The 11,561-nt window shown below is 40.7% G+C and overlaps 1 protein-coding gene across 1 annotated transcript in view; it reads left to right on the forward strand.

Annotated features, from left to right (window-relative positions):
- ANKS1B (ankyrin repeat and sterile alpha motif domain containing 1B) overlaps positions 1-6,747 on the forward strand; it is a 1,330,035-nt gene extending 1,323,288 nt beyond the window's left edge. The window contains exons 27-28 of the mRNA XM_044679159.1: positions 1,752-1,919; positions 6,640-6,747. Of these exons, the coding sequence (XP_044535094.1) occupies positions 1,752-1,919; positions 6,640-6,747 (276 nt within the window). The remainder of the gene's footprint in view (positions 1-1,751; positions 1,920-6,639) is intronic.
- Positions 6,748-11,561: the final 4,814 nt, after the last annotated feature.

An 11,561-nucleotide genomic window follows, 5' to 3' on the forward strand; every position in this document is an offset into this window, starting at 1 on the left:
CCCAAGAGTGTTCATCTGACTCTCCCCCTCCAATTTGCTTTTGTACTTCTTTGGGTCCTAACAAGCAACCTCATCTGTATAGGGAACTTCTAGTGAGGAGATTCCCTCCACCAAAGTACATTGGTAGCCAGCCCCTAACTTAAATATATAAAATAAATCTTAGAATTGCTCAGAAGCACTGACCCAAAGTCATAATATTATATCTGGAAGAGACCTGAAGGACCACCTCATCATAGGATGCAAGAATTGAAGAGCTTGCGGGAACCTTAGTCCAAACCTAATCAGTCGCAGGATCACCGAGTCAGAGCTGAAAGGAAATCTGAGAGGCTATTGATCCTGACTCTAAAGTACCCGCCCACCCTGACCATTTTGCAGATGAGGAAACTGAAGTCCAGTGAACTGAAGTGGTTTATTCAAGGTCATACAGGTAGTAACAGGGATGAGATTTGAACACAAGATTTCTGTCTCCCAGATTTTCCTGACTTCGAGGTTAGCTCCCTACTCAATAGACCACTCTGCTTCTCATATTTTATAATTACTTTGTATCTAGTTTGTATTTATTTATCTGAATTCAAGTTGTTCCCACCCTGCCTCCCCTTTGGGAAAAGGCAGGGTCCCTTAAGGGCTTTGTCTCTTTGGCGCTGCCATAGGAATTGGTAAATTACTTGAATCTCTCTTCGTTGCCCTGCATTCTTGATATGCAGAAAAGGCTTTGGTGATATCCTTCATCGATTCAATGAGTTTTCGTTCAACTTGGAGATTCTATGATTCCCTAAACATCTGAAGATTGACAAGAAATAGCCGATGCTGTCCTGGAAAGTGTACTAAAGGAAGTCCCAAATCTAATCCTGTTCCACTAAAACTGCCCATGACCATAGTACTTTCTCTGTATATTTCAAACACTTTCCATTTAGCATGGTAGAAGGAGATCCTAGAAATCCTGCCTCTATTTACTCATTATGTGGGTAACCTTTGATAAATTACTTAAACTCCCAGGGCCTCAGTTTCCTCATCTGTAAAGCAGCTAGATGACCTCTGGGGACCCCAGTAGCTCTCAGAACAACCTATAATTTTACAAAATTCTGTTTTCTCCTGGGAAAAACAGATATCTCACTACCAAACTGTAAACTCCAGGAGGATCCAAAACATTTCTTATCTAAGCTGTTCTCCTTCCCTTCTCCCCAGGGTACTCAACACATAGGAATAGGTACTTAATGTTTACTGAATTGAAAAGGGGAACAATTTTTCATCTAGTGGCACATTGGATAAGAGCACTGAGCTTGGAATCGGGAAGACTCATCTTCCTGAGTTGAATCCAGCCTTAGATACTTACTGTGTGACCCTGGACAAGTCATTTAACCCTGTTTACCTCAGTTTCCTCATCTGTGAAATTAGCTGAAGAAGGAAATGGCAAACCACCCCAGTATCTTTGTCAAGAAAACACCAAATGGAGTCATGAAGAGTCAGAAACGACTAGAAACAACAACAAAGAAAAGCAAGTTGAGGTTCCTGTTGGCTGTCAACCAGGGTGTCTAATGAATGACTAATCCCTTTCAGCAAACTATTAAATTGGTCCTAGAATGTACTGTTCTGCTCAATGTTTTCTGAATCACCTAGACTACATACAGGTGGAATAGTTCAAGGTCACATCTAATCCACCCCCTCCGATGTTCCCAAGAGTTTTCTAATACTATCTGTCATTTGAAATGGGCCTGTTATTAAAATGTTTTTTCCTTTTATTTTTATATCAGAATTTAGCCTACGAAATTATACTTACACTAGGACAGGCATTTGAAGTGGCCTACCAGCTCGCGCTCCAAGCAAGAAAAGGAGGACATTCCTCAACACTCCCAGAAAGCTTCGAAAACAAACCCGCCAAGCCTATTCCCAAGCCGCGAGTTAGCATTCGCAAGTCAGTGGTAAGTAGGAGGGGGCCCCCAAGTCTCTAAAGCCATCCTTGGTGTGTATTTGTACCTTCCCTTCCCTTCCCTCCCTCTGCAAGAATTTGTGTTATGCTGATGCCATTGCTAGAGCCCATAATTCCCCTCTCCTGACCAACAAGGAGTTCAACTAGAAGGCGATGGGCAAAGGGAAAGGGCACTCCAGTGAGAACTGGAAGAGCTAGGTTTGAATCCTAGCCTCGCCTCTCAAGCCCTGCCTTGCACTATTAGGTGCTTAATGTTTGTTGAATAAATGGCCAAACAACTTACTAGCCATTGTGACCCTGGGCAAAGTGGTCTGCAGTGAAGTACTCCAGCCTCATGGAATAGAGAACTGTCTCTGGATTGAGAGGAGTTAGAAGCAAATCTCACTTAGATTCCTTCCAGTAATGAATCTATAAGCCTAAAAAACTTATTGAATTTGGCTTTCTTCCCATTCATTTGGTACCCCCAGGAGTTTCCAGTTAATAAGATCAGAGATTTAGTGCTGGAAGAGACCTCAGAGGCATCTAGTCCAGGATAAGGAAATTACATAAATGAGGATCATAGTCCCATAGAGGAAAGGATCTCAAAGGCAATCCGATCCAATCCCATCATTTTCCAGATGAGAAAACTGAGAGGTAAAGGGTCTCAATCCAAGTTACAACATAAATTAATGTCAAAGCTGGGATTTGAAACCAGGTCCTCTGGGGGAAGCAAGGTGCTGCAGTGGACAGAGAGACAAGCTTAGTAATGGGAAGTTCTGGGTTCAAATCTGGCCTCAGATACTTTCTAGCTGTACCCTAAGCAAATCACTTAACCCCAATTGGCTAGCCCTTTCCAATCTTCTGCCTTAGAAACAATACACTAGAAAGAAAGAAGGAAATTAAAAAGAAAGAGGGGGGAGAAGGAAGGAAGGAAGGAAGGAAGGAAGGAAGGAAGGAAGGAAGGAAGGAAGGAAGGAAGGAAGGAAGAAAGGAAAGGAAAGGAAAGGAAAGGAAAGGAAAGGAAAGGAAAGGAAAGGAAAGGAAAGGAAAGGAAAGGAAAGGAAAGGAAAGATTAACCATATCCTCTCACTCCAAATCCAACATTTCTTTATTCTGCCCTAGTAAAATATCAAGGATCCAACCTTCATTTAGAATCACTAATGAATGTATAAATGACTGTTGAAATGGATTGAACTAAATCCATCTTTGCAAGTGTACCCCCAATGCCTTGCTCAGTACCTGACATATTGTTTTTGTTTGGTCATTTTCAGTCATGTCCAACTCTTCCTGACCCCATTTGGGAATCTTCTTGGCAAAAATACTAGAGTGGTTTGCCATTTCCTTCTCTAGCTCATTTTACAGATAAGGAAACTGAGAAAAACAGGATTAAGTGACTTGGCCAAGGTCACACAACTAGTACATAACTGAGGCCAGATTTGAACTCAGGAAGCTGAATCTTCCTGACTTGAGGCCCAGCACCCTATCCACTGCTATTCACCCTATCCAAGCCACCTTGCTTCCCCATTTCTAGACTTGCATATTTCACCCTTCTCTTCACTCCCCTCAATAAGTATTGATGCCATTCAGATACCACCATCATAACTCATCATCTCCAAAAGAAAGGGTTCAACTAGATGATATATGAGGTCCATTCTATTTCTAAATCTAGAAACCCACCTGGGTGGCCCTAGGCAAGTCGCTTACCTCACTGGGCCTCTTTTTCCTAATCTTTGAAATGAGAGGTCTGGACTAGGAGTGTCTGAAGTTCCTTCCAGCTTGAAAACTCCAATCCTATGCTCATCGATCCTATTACTAGATGGCCTCTAAACATGGGGCCCACGGAGGCCATATAATACAACTCCACATTTTACGGATGAGTGAATTGAAGCCCAGAAAGTTCAAATCGCTTTCTCGAGGTCATAAAGCTCTCAATCATCCAGGGGTAAGACCTGGGCCCCAGACCTCAGGCTTACAGAACTCTGCAGAGTTCTTTCCACCTTGCTCTCTTTTCCATTTACCCATCTATAAAATGAGAAAGTTGGACTGGATGGTCCTGGGGGGGGGGGGTCCTTTCCTGATCTAAATCCAAAATCAGATGATTCTATTATCTGGTCTTTGGTCTAGATGTTGGTGTCACAACCAAGACAGCCCCAAGCAGGTATTTCAGTCTCTCAATCACTGGACATACAAATGCATTCATCCACAGGGGCACACACATACCTTCTTTCCAAGCTTCGAGGCGCAGTAAGGGGTGATAACCAAAAAATACTACCTACCCACCATGGTTCAGCAGCCTTTCTGAGGAGACAGACTGATAAATGATTGGCAAGTGGTTGGTAGTAAACAATTAAAATGTCCCCAAGTCTTCACTGTGTTTCTTGGTTTCCCCCTTACACCTCTCTGCCCATTTTCACTGCTGGCTTGATAAAATTATTCATCCCAAGTACCTACATCCAACTCTAATCGGGTCCCTTAAGACATCTTTCTGAGGAACATAAAAGATTGGGTGGCATAAGGGCTGATAGAATATTCATTGCAGGGCTTCACTAGGGAGTGGGAAAATGGAGGATGGAGATTGGTGTGCTCTCACAGCCTCCAGGTCCTATCTGCTGTACATACACACAACTGGTGTCATTGTTGGCGTTAATTTCCCTTGGCTCCATTTCCTTCTTGTTGAGAAAAATTTAGTTGCTCCTGAAAATATATATAATCTTCAGTGCAGCCTTGTAGGTACACAGTGAAAACCTACTCTGAAGGTTACCAGATGGACACAAATCCCATAGCCCTGAAGCAGCGATGGGAACCTCACAATAGCAGCGAGTATGAAGCGAACAAGGAATGACCTTGCTGAAAGCGCGCTCTCCTTCATGAGGGAGATTTGCTTTGGAGGACAGAAGCAACCCGAAATAAGATTGTAGATCAGAAGAGACTTCCGAGGTCACGTACTCCAAATCACTTATTTTGCTTAAGGGCAAACTGATGATCAGACGACTCATAAAATCATGGTTTTAGAAGGAATTATAGAGGTCATTTGCTGCAATCTCTTTGTTTTTCAGATTGGGGAAATTAAGACTCAGTCTAGTCCACTAAGATCAGAGTTTTGGCATTGGAACAGGACCTTAGATGTAAACAGATCCAAACTTCTCATTTTACAGATGAGGAAACTGAGTCCCAGAAAGGTTAGAGAGATTCATTAAAAAAAGCAAGTTAGTGGCAAGAGCTGAGAATAGGTCTCTGTCTTCCAGGTCAGGGAATCAGAAATTACAGGATCAAGGGGGCAGCTGGGTAGCTCAGTGGATTGAGAGTCAGGCCTAAAGATGGGAGGACCTAGGTTCAAATCTGGCCTCAGACACTTCCCAGCTGTGTGACCCTGAGCAAGTCACTTGACCCCCCATTGCCCACCCTTACCACTCTTCCACCGAGGAGCCAATACACAGAAGTTAAGGGTTTAAAAAAAAAATCATAGGATCAAAACTGGAAGAAACTTTAAAGGTTGTATGGTCAAATCTCTTCTTTTAACATTGGCAGGTAGTGACAACAATGGGGGTAGCTAGATGGTGCCATAGTGCACAAAGTACCCAGCCTAATGTCAGGAAGTTTCATCTTCCAGAGTTCAAATCTGGCCTCAGATACTTTCCAGCTGTGTGATCTTGGGCAAGTCACTTAACCCTGTTTGCCTCCGTTTTCCCCATCTGTAAAGTGAACTAGTGAAGGAAATGGCAAATTACTCAGGATCTTTGCCAAGAAAACCCCAAATGGGGTCACTAGGAGTTGGATACAATTGAAAAATGACTGAACAATAATAAAGTGGCAACACCAGGATTCCACACCAAGTCCTCGAAGTCCAAATCCAGTGTTCCTCCCATTGTACCACACCATCCCCATCTCCCACCCCTCTAAATGAAAGAATGCCACAGACCAAAAAAAAAAAAGCCAAAAGACAATGTAACTTGAGGGATCACATTCTTCTTACCCCCCAGTGTACAGGAAATGGCATTTTTTAAATAGCATTTGACTTGCATTTTTATCTTTTTTGTGATGATTTCACAGAAATCTCGATTTGGAACAGAATGGGTCCTAAATGACATTTTTTTTTTCACCACGTCTCTCAGCAAAACTTTCAGGTTTAGACTGAATCAGAATCAAAAGAGAGGGGCATGTGGAAAAGAGCATTAAGATTAGAACTTGTAAAAGTTGGGTTCAAATCCTAGTTGAGTATCTATTACAGGGCCATGCATTGGGCAAAGTGATATGGCACATTGAAAAAAAATATCTTCTCTGGGTTTAGACTAGTTAAATACTTAATAATTTTGTGACTTTGGGCAAACTACAACCTCCTTAAGGTCTAGCTTCCTCTTCTGTAAAGTGAGGGAGTTTGGACTGGCCCCATTCAGACCTAATCTCTGATGCTATAACTAGAGTTCGAATCTCAATCCATACCTTACCACCTCTGTAACCTAGGGCAAGTTGCTTCATCTCCTCTAGACTTTGGCTTCCTCATCTGTAAAATGAGGGCGTTGGATGGATAGCTTCCACGTCTCCCTTCCAGCTCTAAATCTATGATCCCTTTCTGAGCCTCAGTGTTCACATCTACCAAATGGGATAATAGTAATAATTGCATTATTTACCTAGCAGAGTTTTCAGGTGGAAAGTATTTTGTGAATGGTGAGCTGTAACCCTTCAAGGATACCTAAAGTAAAACCGCCCCTCTGTCTTTGTCTGTTTTAAAGCAGATAGACCCTTCGGAACAAAAGACTCTCGCCAACCTACCCTGGATTGTAGAACCGGGACAGGAAGCCAAAAGGGGAATAAATACCAAGTATGAAACTACAATTTTCTGATACTAAACCGCCCTCTCGTCCTTGTTGTGCCTTGCACTCCAAGCAGTCACAGCCCAGCCTTCCTTTGTGGCGACCTATCCACCCCGCCAACGGGGAAGCCTGTGCTACCTGCGTGGCCTTGTCACTCACAAAAGGCCCTGCGCACCAGCTATTTCTGGCAATGTTCTTCCTGAACCAATGACCGAAGAATGCATCCAAGACTTTCCCATTGCAATCCATAAGAGGAGGGAGTTGAGACCCCCCATCCCGACCCGACCCCACCATTTCCCACCCTACTACGCCAGGCCTCCCCCATCCTTCCCCTCCACAAGCTATTTCTCGTGACTCTTGCCACCGTGCTATCTTTGGTTGGTTATTTGGAGATTGTACTTTTTATTCTTCTTCTTATCATTTTTAAAAGGGTCTCTAATGCTGCCGAAGAATACAAGAGTTTGGCTTCTTTTTCATCGATGGCAGTTTTAAGATAACATCAGAAATAGACCTGCACCATATAGTATTTGTAAACTCACTGAATTGCTACCTATCATTTATTGTAGGCAGACAAAAAAAAAATCCCAACAATTGCCAAGAAATTCCATTTCCTAATTTCTATACTTGTGGGTTTTCTATGTCATCAGTTGTGTCATGATAGCCTATAAAGGTAGCCTTTAATCCTATGACAGAGTTGAAATTTAAGAATGATTTTAAAAAAGAGAGAGAAATTTATGCACAGAAGATGTGTCTCTTGTATTAAATATTTTTATTAAAAGAATGTCTCATTGATGCAACAATAAGGAACAGAGGTTAAATGTTACAGGATATTTCTGCTTTATTTTGCATAATGAAATCTTTGCTGCTCCCACTAAAAAAAAAATCTGGAGCAGTCATGGCCACGGGGGCACAAATTGCTCTATGTAGGCAGAAAAATCAGAAGCAGGCAAGTCATTGCACTATAGAGAGCTAGCACTAAGAAGGAGGATGTTGCCGATAGCCGTGAACCCTGCAAATATTTTTTAAAATCTTTATGGCATGTGTTTTTAAAAAACACATTTGGGACCTAGGGACCTTGCTATCGAGATTTCTGTGGTGGAAACCGTGTTTGAGAAAAGTGTTGATAAAATTCTATTGCAAAAATCTTTTTCTAAAAAAAAAAAAGCAACAAAATGAAACACATGCAAAAAAAACCACTAAAAAGAAGAAATTCCAAAGTAATAAAACTCTTTTCTTGCAATGAACAACAAAAAAAAAGAATTGACCATTTGCTTACTATTTGATGAAATAAAATTTACTTACATTTCTTTAAGGTATTTTAATTTTTTTAATGTCTCTGTGGAGTATTTGTATGATACCATAATGTATATTTATGTAGAAGAACTGAATTATTAAAAAAAAACATTACCAATATCATTATAGACAAAACTGGCATTTTACTGTATATTGTTCTAACCAGTCAAATTGTGAATCATTTTGAAGTTCATTATAGCGATATTGATAAATTGTGTGGTTGTCTTAATGTTTTTTTAATTAATTAATTAATTAACATTATTTTAAATCTAACTGAGCTTCTCAGTTATACTCATCACTTGGTGAATGCCAAAGATGAATAACTGAACTTCATTTTGAACTGGTCAATGAGTACGCTTTAGCTGAATCCAATTATAGCTCAGTGATACCAACTTTTAATACCATTATTAAATTACTTGAACAGAAGAATTCCTTGTACATATCTTGCCTATTCACTGTTGATATGTATGTAGTCACTTGACAGTAAAAATAACACTTAAAAAAAAATATGGTACCCAAAGGAAATTGTATAGGAGCAAAGCAAATAATAGCCTCATTGCAACAGAATCATATGTGTAAATATGCTTGGGCTTCCAGTTATAAATTTTGTAATTTTGTCATTATTTATATCCTATAAAAGCACACATAATAAAATGGTAGTTGTACAGTCACTGATGCTTGGCATCATTCTGTGCCACCTCCTCCCAGATTTGGGGAGCAGCAAAAAAATAAAAGCCCACTCTGTGAAAAATCCACAACCAAGGGGTTTTCCCTTTATTCCAAATGGTCTCACATTCTTCCTCTTTGCTATTTCAACACAGAATGAGAAAGGAACACTGACAAGCTCCTCTCTGGCCCTTGAATTAGACCCGAGAGCCTCAGTTGGCTCTTTGGAATTCTCCCTGCTAGAAAGTGAATTTCCAAAGGCCATTTTCCCCCAAAGTGAGTTGATAAGGAACCACACTGGGTATCCCCATGGCCCAGAGAGGCAGACTTGGTACCAGAAAGTCCCATTTGCACTTAGAGAACTCACCATTTTATTTTGCATAGGATCAATCAGCAAGCTTTAGGATCATAGCTATAGAGCTGGTGGAGACCTTAGAAGCCATGGAGTCCAAACTTCTCATTTTACAGATGAGGAAACTGGGGCACAATGAAGTGACTTGCCCAGAGTCACACAGTTAATCAGAATCTGAGGCAGGAGTTTAACTTGGATCTTTCCAACTATCCAGTACAGCAGCCTTGTTTTGAAGGAAGGACATAAGAGGACCCTGACCCTGGAGGGATGGCAATCTGCCTTCCAAGGCTCACTCTCTACTCTCACCTCCAACTCTTTTTGTTCTGAAATTAATTAAGGCTCTTAATCAAACTGAGTTACGAAGGGAATGTCTCCTTCTCTTGAAGGTGGGCAGGATGGAAGACACAACCAGTAAAAGCTCTGAAAATATGACACAAATTTTTTAAAATCTTCTGTCTTAGAACCAATACTAGGCATCAGTTCCAAGGCAGAAAAGCAGTATGGGTTAGGCGATGGAGGTTGAGTGACTTGTCCAGGGTCACATAGCTAACAAGTATTTGAACCCAAGCCCTCTTGGTCTCCAGACCTAGTGCTTTATCTGCTACTCTCTAGCTGCTCCTATAATAATACTTTCCCTTAATCACTGTCAACATCAAAGATTTATATTCAATACTCAATATTGAATTTATATTTATATAATTTATATTTATATTCAATTTGTAGTTTTATATGTTATAAATATGTAATTTATATTTATATTTATGTTCAATACTCAATATTCAAAAGAAAGGACCCTGCTGCTGTATAATTCAGTAAATAAATTCATTCATTTAATACACACTGTGTTACAGGATCACGTCCCCTCACCCATTTTACAGATGGGGAAATTGAGGACCATAGAAGTGAAGCGACTTGCTTAGGATCACACAGGGAGGTCAGAGAACTTAAAGTCATCAAATCCAACCCTCTCGTTTTACTGATTAGGAAACTAAGGCTCAGGAAGGTTGACTTACTTAAGGATACACTGGTGATAAGTGTCAGAGGCAGGATTTGAACCAAAAGTCTTCTGGTTGTAGGAAATCAAGGGGCTTGGACCTAAAATCCCTTCCTGATCTAAATCTATGGTCCTATTTATAATAAGACAGGAGAGATGAGTAAGGGGCTTGCTTGCCAAATCCTTAACATTCAGTTGTTGTTTTTTTTTTTAAAAAATTCACATTTAGACCCCAAATAGTACTGCTGGGCGGAGTTCTTTCTCAGACTGCACGTAACTAGGACAGGTCAATCAGAGCTTTGCTTTGGGACACTGAACGATGGACTTTAGGTCTTGAAGCTAAATTGAAAGCGCTGGAAGCAATAGCAATAGCGATAGCAACTTGCCCAAAGAGGAAGCCTCCCAGGTAAGCTTCTCCCCAACACTGCCCCCACCAAGGCTCCTTCCCATCAACCACATCGAGAGCACATTTCCTGATGCTTCACCCAAGGAGGGAATTGCTTGTTAGGCTTCTGGCTGGCTCTGAACAGAAATGGGAAATTAACCAGCACCATCCATCTCGAAGCCCGATTTCCACCAATTCTAACGCAATCTGGCAGAATCCACTCCATCCACAAACACTTAAGTACCTACTAGGGGCTAAGCACTGGGAAGTCGAACACAAAAGGGAAACCCCCTGCCTTCACTAAGGTTACATCACGGACACATACAGTATCTTTCAACTAATCAATAAGGATTTATCCCCTTCATGCTGGGGATTCAAGGGCAAAAAATAAGCAATCAATAAACATTTCTTAAGAATCTACGGGGTCAGCTGGATGGCTTGGGGAACTGGGGACCAGACTTAGAGAAGGGAGATCCTGGGTTCAAATGTGGCCTCAGACATTTCTAGCTGTGTTATCCTGGGCAAGTCACTTCACCCCCATTGCCTAGCTCTTACTTTTTGTCTTGGAACCACACCGTATTGATTTTAAGACAGAAGGTAAAGGTTTAAAAAAAAAAAAAAGAATCTATTGTTTTCAAAAAGAACTTACATGTTTTAGGCTCTGTGCTGGGATTCTAGAACTTAGCATAGTGCCTGGAATTTAAAAAAAAAAGAAAAGAAAAGAAAAAGAAAACCTACCACCTTATTTTCTTACTGAGTATCAACTCTAAGTAGTAGGAACTTAATAAACACTTGTTGACTTAAAAATAACAAAAGTGAGTTAGAATGTAATCTCTTTAAGAGCAGAAACAGTTTCCCCTTCATATCATTGTATTCCCAGCATCTAGCATTAGTGATCACCAAGCACTGAGAGAAGTATGGAATGGATTTTTTAAATAATTTTTAAAATTTTTACTTTTCATTTATTCTAAATTATTTTATTTTATAGTTGCAAATTATTTCATTGATTCTAAATTTTTAAAAATTAGTCATTGGGTAACTAGGGACCACAGTGGTTAGAGCATCAGGTCCAGAGTCAAGAGAACTTGGGTTCAAATTTAGCCTCAGACACTTCCTAGCTGTGTAACCCTACACAAGTCACTTAACCCTGATCA

Source organism: Gracilinanus agilis, chromosome 5 (assembly GCF_016433145.1).
Source record: "Gracilinanus agilis isolate LMUSP501 chromosome 5, AgileGrace, whole genome shotgun sequence".
Taxonomy (NCBI): domain Eukaryota; kingdom Metazoa; phylum Chordata; class Mammalia; order Didelphimorphia; family Didelphidae; genus Gracilinanus; species Gracilinanus agilis.